The 16,600-nt window shown below is 33.2% G+C and overlaps 1 protein-coding gene across 1 annotated transcript in view; it reads left to right on the top strand.

Moving 5' to 3' along the window:
- Positions 1-15,212: 15,212 nt before the first annotated feature.
- LOC149534903 (F-box protein At1g70590-like) overlaps positions 15,213-16,600 on the top strand; it is an 88,824-nt gene continuing 87,436 nt past the window's right edge. The window contains exons 1-2 of the mRNA XM_089804353.1: positions 15,213-15,600; positions 15,691-15,784. Coding sequence (XP_089660479.1) covers positions 15,223-15,600; positions 15,691-15,784 — 472 coding nt within the window. The 5' untranslated portion in view covers positions 15,213-15,222. The remainder of the gene's footprint in view (positions 15,601-15,690; positions 15,785-16,600) is intronic.

The following is a 16,600-nucleotide window of genomic DNA, read 5'->3' as shown; positions in this document are numbered from 1 at the left end:
CTTTCCATTCAATGATGATTTTCATACCATTGATCAAGGCTCTGTATTCTGCTATGTTGTTAGTACAAGAAAAGAGTGGATAGAGAATATTGTTGAGTTGTGATAAACAAAGTTCTAGCAACTGATCCTTGTTGAATGAAATATTCATCAAAAACCATCTTCCATGTTTACTACATGATATGCATTATATAAGCATTAGGCAACTTGATGTTTGGAGGTTGATCATCGTTCAATGGTGCTTCAACTAATTGATCAAAAATAACCTTTGCTTTAATATATTTTTAGTAAACATGTTCAATGTTAAATTGAATGATGATCATGACCTATTTAGCTAATCTCCATGTTAGTGTTTCTTTAATAAATACATATTTCAAGGGATCAATCGTCACTACTAGAATGAAAGAATGAGCCAACATGTAGTGTCTAAGATTTTGAGAAGCAAAAAAAACCCATTAAACAATCATTTTTTATCATAGTATATTCCATTTCATATTAGACCAAGCTTTTGTTGATATAGTAAATGGATTGTTCAATTTTATTACTATCCTCTTATCCTAACAATGCCCCTAGTGATGTGGTAGTTTTTGAGATGTATAGAATCAATGGTTTCCCCTAAACGGGAGGCAATACGATTGAGAGATTTTCATATTACTCTTCCAAGTGATTTAAGCTCTTTTCATAGTCTTCGTTCCATCTATAGGTGACACCTTCATGTAGGATTTTCATGAATGGTTTTGACTTGTCTGCCAACTATGATATGAACCTCCTAATAGATTGAAGCCTTCCTTCTAGTCCTCATCTAATTGATATTCCTTGAGTGTTGCATGTCCATAATAGATTTCACCTTTTCAAGTTCCACTTCAATACCTTTACATAATATTATATGGCCCAAGAGTTCTATAGATGTGTCTCTAAATGTACACTTCTTTGAATTGAGTCTTAATCTAACTTGTTCAATTTGATCTAAAATCAGGCTAAGATTTGCTAGATTTGTCTTTCTTTGAATGGATTTATCTAAAGTATCATCAATGTATTCCTCCATTGTTTTTTGCATCATATCATGAGAGATAGTCACCATGGCCCATTGATGTGTTGCTCTTGCATTCTTTAGACTAAAGGGCATGACATTCTGAAAGAGTTTTCCCCAAGCACAAGTGAAATCAATATTTTCTTGATCTCCTAGGCTTCTATCTTTTGATTTATCTAGAAAATCCATCCATCAATGGATACATCTCATGCTCGGTGGTCATGTCTATTATCATGTCAATATTCAGAAGTGAAAAATCATTTTCAGGAAATGAATTATTCAAGTCTTTGAAATCCTTGTAGATGCTTATTGATTTATGAGGTTTAGATACCAACACAATATTAGATATCCACTTAGCATAGTTTATTTCCCTAATGAATCATGTCTTTAATAGATTTTCTAGTTCTCCCTTGATTAGTAATGTTATGTGAGGATTCATTTTTTTAAGTTTCTAATTCACAGGTTTAACTCCATGTGCAATAGATAAATGATGCATGGTTAAATTAGGGTCTAAGCTTGGCATATCTGAATATGTCCATGCAAAATTATCTTTTTCTCTTTAAAGAATGTTGCAAATTCGTTCTTCTCTTTCTCTCATAGAGACAAGGTTAAGCATATGATTTGTGCATTCTCTTCAATTCCCAGATTAATTTGTTTTGTTGGTTCTATCAAAATTGATGACCACTCCTAGAAGTGACTAAGGAGGACATCAAACGTCTCATCTTTGGGCACCTTGAGGAGGTTTTCACCCTTAGATATATCCTTTATTTTTACTTTTTTGGGTTATGATATTGCCATAATGTGGTTTTCACCATCAGAAAATTTATTCTTTCTCTTCTTTATTTTGAAACTAAGATATTTGTTGTCCTCCTTTTTAATATTCATGCTTGGCTCACTAGTGGAAGACATTACATGTTCAATAATATTAAGGTAATAGGCTAGAGAATAATCATTTTGTAATGTAGGAACTTCAATGAATGTATTGTTGGAATTCTAATAACCCATCTCAAAATGTATGAGGGGAAGTGAGTCGATTGGTTCAAGTGCATTTACGATAAGATCTTCAAACATACACTAATAAGTCTATTTATAGAGTGATTACATCCAAAGGTGCATTCAAATTAGTATGAGACCTAACATCATGGGAGAGGAATGCATTAGCATAAGTAGACTCTAACTCACGTGTTGTAACACCAGACCCTTTTCCTACTTTGAGTTGGCCATCATAGCTATGAACAACATCCATATCCTTATTTATAGTAGCCTTAGACCCTGAATCAACTTCATATTCATGGGAATCTATTTGAGTTTTGGGAGGTAAAATACTCCCTGTAGTCATATGTATCCATTCTCTACTCTCATTATCTTCCTAATATTGTCATTACTCTATTCAATTCCTTCCATTATTTTCTCTTGACTAGGTTCACCCTTTCTTAAATGAGGAGGCATATAGAGTTCACCTTGATATTCTAGGTTAGTTGTTTTTATGACATATAGTTGTGTTGGAAATTTGGCTAGGTTAGGATATTTGATTTTTTCATTTATGGAAACATATCATGTGTGTGAAGAGGGAAAATCATGAAGATTGGGTCATGACAGTTGCACTTAGAAGATTGTCTAAGTATCACTTAGTTTATCTAGTAGAACAAATAGAATTTTGACTAGCATGGTTTATAAAGGAAACATTGACACATGCAAAGTGAGGTATAGATACCTAAGAAAGTGAGGATGACATGTTCAAGTCCACAGGTCAATACAGACAATATAGATAAAGTTATGGACAAATTACCAGTCATAGTAGTATACAAGCAAAATAGAGCAAGACAGAGAAATGGATATTTTGAGTTAAGGAATTATTTTATTTAAAAAATAATTACTTAACTAATTAGGGATGACATCCTAGATGTTAACCCTAAGTTAGTGAAAGTTAATTATATATTTTGTAGAGTATAAAGGCATAAAGGCTGACTGGGCAATAATTTGTAATTAGCAAGGTATAAAAGAAAGATTGTTATGTGCAAAGTAGGATTAAATATATGTGAAATAATTGATATGGGAATTCTAATATATGATTAGAGGAATGCAAAGTGAGATAAAGTTTCATGATGAGCAATAAAGGAAATATCAGATATTGAAGATATCAGGAGCAATGTATTTGTATTTGTATATAAAAACTCCTAACAATGTTGAGGCTTCTAACAAGACCTAGTCCTCTAATAAGGACTGAGACACTATATGGATGTAATGGACTCTTAACTGGGTCAATATCTTTCATAAGATACTTTTAATTAGTGGATCATTTTGTGGGTACCATCCCCACTGGATTTTCCCTTGGCTAGGGTTTCCCTAGTTAACAAATTATGGTGTTATGAGTTTTCTTATTGCATGGTTATTGTTCGACATAGTTAGTTTGCTTTCATATGCAAGTTATAAGATTGTTAATAATATCTGGTTTTGGGCTAAAGTTTGTAAGAAAATGATTCACTCCCTCGCCCCCTCCTCCTCCTCTCAGTATTTCATATTTCTAACAATTGGTATCAAAGTACAGTTACTCGGAAGAGGCTTAACAACTTGAGTAAGATCCTTATGGATATGAAATAGTTATAGAAGAACCTAGAAGAAGGTCTTGAGTATATTGATATTCTTACTAAAGAAAGATATAATTTGAAAGAAATATATGAAGATGCTAAAAACTACATTGGAAAGCTGAAAGATAAGATAGATCATCTCAAATCCCAAAAAGAGACCAAAAATCAAATCAAGGACATTGATGAAGTTTCAAGATTGAATAAATAAAATGAGATCCTAAAGAATGAACTAAAGATTACTAATCTAAAATTGGGCCTAAAGAAAGATGATAGCAAAATTGAGTCAAATTTAAAATCTTAGAATGCAAATTTGAGATCTAACCTTACAAAAGTTATATTTTAGCTTGAATCTACTAAGCTATAGTATGAAAAACTTGAGAAGTACAATACCATTGTAAAAGGAGAGTTAACCCAATCTAAGAAACAACTTGAGAAGTTATATTCTAGAAGCAAAAAGATTGATGAACAAATGTCTTTTCAGAGACCTTCTTATGATAAGACTAGTCTTCGATATTTCATAGGAGAAAATTCAACTAAGACATCTGAAGCTAGAAAAGAACCTAATCCTAAAATTTATTAGCCTATGCAAGATAAAAAAAATCTTAATAAGATTGCGTCAAATCAATTGATAGTACCTAATGAGGTTAAGCAAGTCAAGCAATCTAAACAAGCTGATGAACCTAAGCAACATGAACAAGCTAAAACACCTAAAGAAGTGAGATATGAATTCAAAGGTAGATGGTATGCATGTAATAAAATTGGTCATATGAAAAGGGACAACACAAGTAAGTCATTTAAACCTATTACTAATTTTTATTATTATAATTGTCATGGATTTCATCATAGACTAGTTAATTGTAAGAAAACTAAGTTTGATAATAGTAATAGCAATATCAATAGTAGAATGTTTAGAGGAACTAACTCTACAAGAAGAAGATCTAACAAAGGAAATAATGGAATGAGAAGCAACATCATGTGTTACAAGCGCAATAACTTTGGACATATTGCCAAAAATTGCAGAGCACCCATAAACCAACCTGGACCTAGATTTGGAAATAGTGTACCAGTATGCTAGTTGTGTAACAACTTTGTTCATATATCAAGATTCTATAGAATGGACATAAGGAACAACATAAGGAATCCAAATTTCAAAAGGAATACAAATAGGAATGCCAAAAAGACTAACAACAATAGTGACTCTCAAAAAGACAACAAAAAAGAACATGTAGAAGTTAAAGTACTTGTCAAAGCTAAATATCCATCAAGTTCACATGTAGTGTTGAAAGAGAAATTAAATGAATCATTTGGAAGTAGATTGAAGTTAACAATTATATTTGATTCATCTTACTTGAATTAAGTACTTTCTATAAGAGATCAAGCATCAAAAAGGTTGAAGTGGTGACAAAGAGTGAGTTAAGGTATGTGAAGTTACTATGAGGTAGAGAGTGATGTGTTGAATTCATGGTTAAGTGTGCAGATAATTTGGAACTTGTATGTGAGTGCATAAAGGAAATCAAGTTGCCTAGTAATCAGAAACACCTTTTTGTTGATTGTGTACTAGTGCAATTAATGCAGTGGTGAATTGAAAAAAAATTAAGGACCGAAATCAAATTATTAATACCATTTGATCATGCAAGAGTTAAAGGATATATTTGGAGCAAATTTAAGGTGAATTTGTAAGAGTTTTCAAGTGCAAACATAAGAAAGCCCTAGTTTTACATAAACAAGGTATTTATCATGTGCACAATTTTTATTTGAAGTATTAATTTGAAACACGACAAATCCTACAATTTGTGATGTAAGTGAGAGACCTATATACAAGTTTAAGAAGCACCCGTATGTATCTTTGTAAGATGATCCCCTAGGAGCCTTTTCACAAGTTCCATGCAACATTTTACATGTCGAGGACACTAGAGCGCACATATATATATATATATATATATATATATTGTAATTTTGAGAGTATTGGTGATAGTGATGTTCACAGAGACTTGGACCTAGTTTGAAATAGTGACTTGTCTTGGAACAAGGGTTTGAACATTTGAGTGGTCTGAACATAGTTAAGGGTAAAAGTACAAACCTGTCTCACCCTTTTCTAAATGAAAAGGTTAACAAAAGTATAACTATTCAACTTCAATGACATAAAGCTGGTATCATTATATAGAATTTGAAAATGAAATAAACTAATGAAATGTGTAGAAATGGATGAAGTTTGGGATTATTATTTTTTATTAGAATTGACATATCTTCTTAATTTTTCATGTTGATTTTTTAGTTGCTAAAAAATGCTAAAAATTAGGTGTCTTGTTCCTACCACAAAACAATATGGAAACAAAACTTCTTCCCTTTGATCTTAGATTATTTTATAGATGGCATATATAGCTAAACCAATCAAAAATAAAAATTGTCTATTGACCTATACTTTTTCATTTACAACAATTCAAATTTTAACTCACTTGAAATCGATAGTTTTCATCTCCCACCACATTTTTCAAAACAGATCTAATCTAACCAAATGAAAATTATACATTTTGGAAGAGGACTTTCTCCTCTAGAACGTCATATACTTTTTATTTTTTAATATAATTTACTATTTTGTTTTCTTTCTCAAAATCAACATCTTCTCAAGTGTTAAAATATTTACTTGTAGCATTTTTTAATTATAATATACTATATCCAATTAAACCACTATAAAATCTATATGAGAATATTCTTGATTTTGAGCTCTATAAAATGGTGTTCATATGTTATTTTAAAAATATCATAAAAAATAGTAAGAGTTATTGAAACACCAATTTTTTGAAATAATTTTATTTCTTTAGTAATTTGACACAAACTAGTATAAACACGCATTTAATAGACATTTCCAATTGGAAAAGTGTGAGAACATATATAACTTAGATGGAATGAATTTATCTAGATCATATGTTTGAACAAGATTGGTTTTTACATAGAAATACTCAAATTTGGTCATTCTGATAAGTTAGCCTGAAAGGTGACACAACTTTGTACTTTTACGCTTAAGCATATGTTTTACATAGATTTTGATAACCATGAATGGAGCATAATTATTTTGAGCAGAATTCACGAAGACATGTTTTGGGTAAGAGATATTCCAGTCGTGATTTGAGACGAGTCACAAACTTACTGGTCTTAACAATGAAGTTTTTAATCTGGTTAATGAGAAGAATGTAAAGAAACTAGTGAGGACTAACCTTAAAACAATTTTTGATGGCAGAAACATGACACTAGACCTGATAACTAAAAAAAATGTAAGGCTAATCAACAAAATTATTGGTTACAAAATAAATTATAGTTCTAGATTGAACTTAGTGCCTACTGGATTCATCCATGCACTTATTTGATGATTGTAAAGAGAGATAAAGTAAATATGTGTGAGATTATACAACAACAATTATTGGATAACATTAACAAATTGAAGAAAACAAAGAATACAATGTTTAGATTTGGGTCATTGTTGACATATTTATTTTTTGAAGTAATTAGAAGTTTCCCAGGTATGCCTAACCAATAATGGGACAATGATAAATGCACTATGAGTATGATAACATATTACTACAAGAAGCAATCATAAGACATAATGACTAATGACATTAAAAAGATGATGAACAATTTTCAATTAGCCATGAAAGATAGATTCAAAATTATACCACCTTTGGTTTAAAAGGACAAAGATGATATTTTCTTTATGGTAGAAACTGATGTTGCCTGTATGGAAGCAGTTGAACCTAAAGTCAAATTCATTGACCCTATGGGATATGAGATGACTGAAGAATTAATTGAAGGCTATGCTAAGATATTCTTGGATTTTGACAGAGATAAGGAGTGTCCTAGATGGGGCATCTATGAAGAAAAGGTTAAGGAAGTTTGCAGTGAACTACATAGTAAAGAAAATAAGAAGAACGTAGAGAAAAAGATTGATGTAATTATGAAAGAATCTAGAATGACAAGAGAGGAATACAAAGAAACAATGGGAATCGCTATGGAGATGTGAGCAAGTGGTCAAACTGAAGTGTTAATAGAAAAAAGCACTAGCAATAGATGTTGGAGAATCACAAGGTATCATTGTAGCAGGATCGTCAGCTAGTGCACCCTATGCAATAGTATCCCAAGTGCAACCTATAGTTATACTTCTAGTACATAAGGGTAAAGATGAAGAGGAAAATAGTATTGCAAAAGTTCAAATAGTTACCTTGCACACCACCAAGAGGTCTGCAAGGTTAACTGAGGTTAAGCAAGAACAAGTAGAGTCCCCTTCAAAGAAATTGACTAAATAAATGTCAAGTGAAGAGGTAAAAAGGAGGAAAACTCTACAAATAGTTGAATCAAAGGAAGAAGAAATTGAGGTAAGACATGTACAGAAGGTAGAGGGAGATTAAAAACAATATGGTAAAAGACCTTGGAAACCAAAGATTGAAACTTTGAATTTTGCAATTATTGATAACAATTTTTTTATAGAGTTTAACAAATTTTATGATTTGTATAATAACATGGATAAATTACAATTAGAAAATACAGTTGTTAGACACATGATTTTGGCAAACAAAAGGTTTGAAGATATTAAAATATATATACCAAAGGACCTATATAATAGATTGATTAACAGAAAGAGAAGAGTAGCATATGAGGTTAAAGGAATAAGAGAAAATCAGAAAAGGTAGTTATGTGAGGTAAACAATGAAGAAGACCTAGAAAGAATAATGAAGGGTATTGAGCCCTTGTTAAGGAATAAGAGAAGAGAAATACTTTTGATGGGTGGTAACTGTGAAGAGGTAAACAAGGAAATTCAACAAGCAATTGTTAAGTTTATGACCTCTACACCCAACACTATACAAGCAAGGAAGGATTAAGGGGGAGTACTTCCTATAGTGGTAGACAAGACACTATCAGATGAGCCTGCAACAACAATAATGGCATTACCATAAATATCTACAGTGCCTATACTAGTAGTAATATCGTAGAAGAGGTTGGAAAGGATACTACAATGACTGAGACACCACCGCAAGTAACTATTGGTACCAATACCATGCAAGTGGACAATACAAAGATTACTCTTGATACAAAAGAAGAAGATCCTTTTAAGGATTATGGGCAATTTGTTGTTCATAATTTGGTAAGCTACACCACCTCTGAAGATGAGGAAGAAAAAATAATGAGGAAGAGGAGGAAGAAATATCAAAAGAAGTGGAGAAGAGGAAGAGACTAGAAAAAACAAAGAGAAGAGAAGAAAAAAAAGAAAAGGAAAGAAAAGATATTGGAAGAAGAAAAGAAAAAGAGAAAGGAAGAAGAGGAAAATAAGAAAAGAGAGGAAGAGGAATTAAAGAAGGAGGAAGAAAAAAAAAGAACAGATAAAAAGATAGTAGATGAAAAGAGAAAGGAGGAAGAGGAGAAGAAGATGAAAGAGGAAGAAGAGAAGAAGGAGGAGGAGGAAGATGAGAAGAAGGCAAGTGCACCTTGTTCTTCCAGGACACCCCTTGTATTAATAGCTCTTATTGGATCATATGATGATGATCCAACTGAATTGATCTCATTACTTAGCAAGATAATTGAGAAGAATAGGAAAGTGAAGAGTCTGCAGAATACACTGATGGAGGTAACATATAGATTGTAGAATACCATATTGGTGAGAATGATTGAATTAGAACCACATGACAAAGATAAAGTTGTTGTTCAAGCTTTTGATGCAAAATTTACAAATTTGTCAGATATAGCAGCAATCAAGTCACAAACTCTACATGATGCAAAGATATTCAAAAAGGTGTGCGACAATATCATAAATGATTTGAAGAACCTTGATGAAAAGATCAAGGAATTGAGACACTGTCTAACATAAGGGAAGACAATCTATGGGAAGTGTGTTGGAGAACACATACTAATGAGGGATATTATAGGTGTGATGAGTAGACAACTCAGAGAACTTGAAGCATTGATGAATGAAGTGCAAGATCCCTCAGACAAGATTGTAGATCTTAAGAACAAAATTAGCAGAGTCAATGATGACATTAGGCTTTTAGAGCTACAGAAGGAGATGAAGTTGAAGAGATTTTCATTGCTAAGGGAACACCCTGCATTGAAGATTGATCTTGTACAAAGATAGTTTGACGAATTCTTGATAATAAAGGCATCTTATGACAAGTTTTTGTACATAGACCTAGATGTAGTAGAGATAACGTCTTATGCTCAATGTGTTGTTTTGACTGTTACAAATGTAGTGAAAGACAAAAGGGACATGTAGTTCACCATGTTGAGGAAAATTTTTGATGATTGCATCTTCGGGAATCACCAGCCAATAGAAACCTTGAAGGTAATACAATAAATTTTTGACTTGTATATAAGTTTTGGCACCTTTTTCATTGATGTTAAAGGGAGAGTGATAAGAAAAAATGTATAGATATATATGTATAAGGAAGAGATGGGGAGGGGGGGGTAAATGTAGATGTTAGTGTAATAATCAAAGGAGGAGTTATAGTGTAATTAGGAGATATAAAGAAATATGGTAAATTTATAATGATCCATAGCTTTGAAATTTTGATTTTTTTTTTTGTAAAGGCCAAATTTTGAAGATTGTATTTTTGGGACTTAGCCAATTTTCCCATATGCTGCGATCAATGCCAAAGGGGGAGATTGTTGAAAATTTGGATAGTTTAGTATATTTGATGTTGTCATTTATGGAAATATATCCTCTATGTGAAGAGGATAGATCATGAAGATTGAGTTATGACAATTGTACTTAGAAAATTGTTTGAGTATCACTTAGTTTATTTGGCATAACATATAGAGTTTTGATCAGCATGGTTTATAGAGGCACCACTAACATGTGCGAAGCTAGGTATGGATACCTAAGGCAATTAGGATGACATGCTCAAGTCCGCATGTTAGTACAAATAATATGGATAAAGTTATCGATAGATTACTAGTCACAATAATGTACAGGTAGAATAGAGCAAGACAAAGAAATAGGTATTTTGGGTTAAGGAATTAATTTGTTTATGAAATAATCACTTGAATAATTAGGGACAACATCCTAAATGTTAACCCCAAGTCAGTGAAAGTTAATTTATATTATTTAAAGTGTATAAAGACATGAAGGTTGATTGGACAATTATTTGTAACTAGCAAGGTATAAAAGAAAGATTGTTATATGTGAAGTAGTGTGAAATATATGTGAAATCATTGATATGTGAATTTTGATGTATGATCAGAGGAATGTGAACTGAGAATTTTTTTTGTGATGAGCAACAAAGGCAATATCAGATACTGAAGATATTAACAGTAGTGTAAAGAGATTTTTGTATTTATCTCTTTGTATTGAAGAAACTATATTGTGTACTACATGTTTGGGCAGTGAGATCATCTTGCATACATTTTGTATTTGTATATAACAACTCCTTATAGGATTGAGGCTTCTAACAAGGCCTAGTCCTCTAACAAGGACTAAGACACTATACATATGTAATAGATTCTTAACTAGGTCAATATCTTTCACAAGATACTTTTGATAAGTGGATCATTTTGTGAGTACCATCCCCACCAAGGTTTTCCCTTGGCCAGGGTAGTTAAGAAGTGTTATGAGTTCTCTTATTGCATGGTTATGTTTAGTGTTCAACATAGTTAGTTTTTCTTTCATATGCAAGTTATAAGATTGTTAATAATATCTAGTTTTGGGCTAAAGTTTGTAAAATACTAATTCACACCCCTTCCCCCCCTCAGTATTTCCTATTTCTAACAAGTTGTTCATAGGTCATTTGAGTGATTGAATTTGTTTCAACGGAATCATCATCTCCTTCAACTGCATTTACTTGTGGAGGTTGCTCCTCATAAGCATGATGTAAATTAGAGATGTCTTTAGGGATAGGATAATGAAATGGGTACTCCTCATCCAAGCTCTCATTTTGATTTTCTAGGGCTAGAACATTCTTGTTCTTTTTTAGGTTACATGGAACTCTCCTAAAACTGAGGCCTTTTCTTCCTTTAGGATTCATAAATTTAGCTTCAATGGGTTCAACTAAGCCTTTGTCATTCTTTCCAATAAGACCTTTTCCTTTATACCCCATTTGTTACATCAATTTGTATCCTCTCCCATATTTCCTAGGCAAGACCTCACAATGTTTAACCTCCGTTTTTGTATCCTCCTCTTTATAAAGACAAGCCAAAATAATATTCTCTTCATCTTCATCCTCAAGGGGAACAATTGATTGTATAAAGGTACCATCATGAATAACATTGGCCTGAGAAGTAGACAATATCTTATATTTAGAAGGTCTACCATAGTATTGAAGAGATGGTGGGAGGGATGTCAATGAAAACAAAGGTTGCAATTTTTACTCCCCAGTTGTCTTTCATCTTGAGTGATTTCTAAAATCCTTTTAGTGTAGCAACATAATTTTCAACAACTTCTCTATTATGTGGCACAAGCATATCAACACATTACAAGAATAACTAGAGCCAATGGGTAGAATCACCTCAAATTTGTTATAGGGAAATTCAACACACTAATGATATGTAGAGGGTACAACTTGCATTTCATGTATACATGGCTTTCTCAATATGATAATACAAGACAATGGAAGATCAAACACTTGGAAAATAACATCCATCTCAACATGTCCAACTCTGATAAGTAATAGAACAAGTCCTTCAAATGACCTCTCTTCTCTATCATAAGCTTTAATGGTGATTTTCTTGAGTAGCACTTTCCATGGCTTAGATCCTTGAGTATATTTTTCAATCCATTTGACAACCAAAGCTATGCTCTACCACCTTAGATCTTTCAAGCCCAAACCACCAATGTCCTTGATCTTGGTACATCAGTCCTAGATTATTTCATGCCCCTTCTTATTGCCTTTCTCATCTTACCACATCTCTTAATACCAACATCTGCATGCCCCTTCTTAGAACTTCTGCAAAACCCAAGTGGACATATGATAATACCCTCCAATTTTCTTATTTTCACTTAGAAGTCAAGGCTTTTCTTATAATGAATTTATACTCCTTGTCAGTTAGGGCTTTTGCCTTCTAATGGTTTGAAAGAATTTTCGCCTCCCCTTTGCTAGAGATTTTGAGAGCCTGGTCAATAAAATGAGTAGTAATCATTTTCTAATCTCCTAGACCATAGTATTATATGTCACAAACACAAAAGGAGATCAATCTACACTTGGAAGTCAAGCCCTTGATTGGGCAATAAATTGTAAATTAAAAACAATGCACAATTATTCACACAAGCTTTACATCATGTTATCTTAAACAAGAAATCCATCCAAAAGTTTACAATCAAAAGAGATGTGGTCACAGACAAATACCCATAAACCCCTCTACTTCTATTCACATTTCTTTTGAGTTTAGATTAATAAATTATTGTGACAAGTTATTTTAATGCGATCGCTAAAAAACACACTTTGTATAAATATTGATAACTTCTTAGGTAAGCACAAATATGCTCCAAAATGCCATCTTTATATACACCATTCAGTACCATTATTTATATCTTAAATATAATATTCACCATTTGTCTTTCAAAACTTCAAATCTTCAAATGCAACAACTCAATAATGTTGTAAGACAAACCTCTTTTTGATTTCATTCTCTACTTAAGGTTTAAAATGTTTGGCTACTAAATCTTTAGTTAGTGTTCTGATTTTTTCATTGAACAGCCTTTGTTATGTGCATACAATGAATTTCTACTCAAAACTATTTTGTTTCCTCTTTTGCAGTTTTATATTGCTACTTATTTAAAATCCAATGTATCTTTGGGTTGGGATTTATATATATTGATCATAAAAGGAAGAGTTTTTTGCATGCCTGTTGAATATACAAATTTGAAGTGATTTAATTTTTTTTCAAAGTATTGCATATCATTCTAGAAAAAGTACTAGGGAGCTTTGCATCGATAGGTATTAGCAAATTAATTATGCCTTTTTCATGTACTCTCGCTCATTGTACAATTTTGTTTGAGATTTGGTTTTTTTTTGAGTCGAAATACTTTATTGTTGGTGGTAAATTCATGATAAAGTTTCAATTTTTAAATATAATTTTACTTCAAATGCGATCCTACCAAATCAAATCGAAAGGTCTTGATCATTGTTTACCAATTTTCTTAAAATTTTGCACTTGTTTAAACATATAGCAATTTTTTTAAAATTCGTCAATTATTCAATTAAATACTCCTTTGATGTAAGCAAATTTCTTGTGCTTTGGTTGAAACATATTTTTGGTTTGATGTTGAATCTATTGGCAAAAGCTTTGTTCTAGAGAACATTGAGGATACAAAGAGGGATTTATGGTAAACAATTCAAGTGCCAAAATGAGCAACAAAGAAATAGGTTATGTAGTGGCTTTTGATAGTGAGGCGGCAAGTGATGATGTGGAAGGAGACACTCCCTTTGAGGAGGCGACCATTGCAATTGACTAAGGAACATGTGAGTGTCGTGTCCTGGTGGGGAGACTCAAAGGTAGAACTTCTGCAAAATCTGAGTGGACAATGCCCTTCTATTTTCTTATTTTCTCGTAGAAGTCATTATAAGGAATTTATACTCCTTGTTCGTTAGGGCTTTTGCCTTCTAATGGGTTAAAACAATTTTTGCCTTCCCTTTGCTAGAGATTTTAAGAGCATGGTCAATAGATTGAGTAGTAACCATTTTCTAATCTTAATACATTACTATCATGAAAGGAGATCGATCTACACCTAGAAGTCAAGCCCTTGATCATGCAATAATTTGTAAATTGAGAGTAATGCACTATTATCAACACAAGCTTTACAAAATCTACAAACCTAATGAACAAAAGAATAGAAAGGAAACACCTTATTTGAGATTACACTGTGAATATCCCCTGTCACTATCATGGCTGAAACCAACTTCAATCTACCTTCATTTGTGCTGAACCAAAAACTATTTCATAATGAAAACCACGCTACAAAACATTTTCAATATATCAAAAACATGTAGATGTAAAATCCAAAAAGAAAAAAACAATGACATGACAATGTACTCACTAATAATATTAATAATGAATACAATTGATCCATACTTCTCTAAAATTTTATTATTATTATTTTTGAGCTAAAAAAATAATTAAACCCCTAAGAAAATTACCAATAACCAATTACAAAATATAAAATAATCATCAAAAATATATTTAAAAAATAAAATTCTCTAAACTTGAGAAATAATAAATCAGACAGAAAATATAAATATATAATATACCTACACACATTCATTTTTAGAAAGATGTTTCCCATGGACGAGAAGATATTTAAATTCGAACCGATGAAGTACGTAGGTAGTGTTCGGTTAACAACTAATAAACAAAATCGGTTAAAACCCAGACAAAGTGTCCTTTACTATTTTATCACAAGAAACCATCTTCTATGCGGTCAGTCGATTGGTTTTCCTTTTCCAAAATTTTCCTTCCTCGGAACTTGCAAGCGAAGAAGCTCCCGAAATGGCATGAATGACTAAGTAGCCGCGATCCCCAATTTGGAGAACTTCAGACAAATTTGACACAGATGAGAGCAGTGGTGGGAATAGAGGAGAGAGGAGGAAATGGTATTAGAATCGAGCATTGTAGCCAAAATAGGTAGAACAGGTGATGGAGCACCGCAGCTGGCCCCGCGCTTCGCCGCGTAAAAGGTACGCCCCCCCTGTCAGGGGAAGGAGGGAGAAGAAGGAAGAAGAAGAAGAGGAGGTGAGTGAAGTTGCTGCACTGCCGCTGGATGTGGTTCGTAGAATAGCAGCGAGGCTCAGGGGCGGGGATTTGAGGTCTGTGAGTTTGGTTTGCCGCGCATGGAATGAGGCGCTGGCGCCGCTGAGAGAGGCCATGGTGATGGTGCGATGGGGGAAGCGGTTTAAGCATGGGACTGGCGGGGTTACGCAAAATAGGGACAAGGCGCTTCACTCTTTCCTTCACGCCGCTCGCAAGGGCTCCTCCGCTGCCATGGTCGACGCAGGGCTTCTCCTATGGGAGATGGTAATGCATCTTATTGCTTCTTCTTTCTCTGATGCCTGTAGTTGTGAGTACAGAGAATGAACCCCCTTTGCTGTGTATTTTGTCCCGCAGGGTAAGAAGGAGCAAGGAATTGAGCTTTACCGAGCAGCTGCAGACCTTGGGGATCCTGCCGGACAATGCAATCTCGGTCTTTCGTACTTGCAAGGTACATTTGGAGTTTTCTCCAATTCAACGCGCACGTCTCGTCCTAGAATGATTTGGGTCTGTATGCAAAGATGGAAGCTGCATGAGTGCGATCTTCAACGTTTCTAAAAAATAAACAGATGGTTTTGCAAGAAACTATCTATACACGTTATTTATTGTGAATTGTGAAAACCTCATGCTTTAGCATTAATATCAAAGCGTCCCCTCCACACAAACTTGTGCTATCAATATGAATTTGGCTTCCTTGAAGCAAATTACCTGTCAATACATTTTATTTAATTGAAATTTTTAGCGAAGATAATGCAAAAGTGTTAAGAATTGAAACACAAAAGAATACTGAATGATTCTGGAAATGACTTACTTCTTATTGAACAATCTAGGCTTATAAATAGCCTTTACAATCTAAACTGAATGAGAAAAACAAGAGCATGTTGACAGCACGCTGACAGCTAAACAATGTGATAAGTGCAACAAGAAATGCTAAACAAGATCCCTAAAGACTAGGGCTTATTCAAACTGAAAGCAAAAACTAAATAGAACTCCTATCAGAAACCTAAACAGAACTCCTAACAGAAACCTAAACTTTCTCTTCATTCCCTCACTTAAACTAGTTCCCAACTGCGACTAGTTTAAATCAGGAACTTGGCAAACTCCCACCTGAATTCGAGACCTTTGAAACGCATCCAATGTGAGGGGCTTTGTCATCACATCTGCCAGCTGATCTTGTGTTACACAATAAACCAACTCAACTGCTCCTTCTCGTGTGAGATCACGAAGAAAATGGAAGCGCACATCTATGTGCTTGCTTTGACCATGT

The sequence above is a fragment of the Cupressus sempervirens genome, chromosome 10 (assembly GCF_028749045.1).
Source record: "Cupressus sempervirens isolate cs-2001-9-10 chromosome 10, ASM2874904v1, whole genome shotgun sequence".
NCBI classification, from domain to species: Eukaryota; Viridiplantae; Streptophyta; class Pinopsida; order Cupressales; family Cupressaceae; genus Cupressus; species Cupressus sempervirens.
Note: the sequence above shows the minus strand (reverse complement) of the source record. Positions and strands in the feature narration are given on the sequence as shown.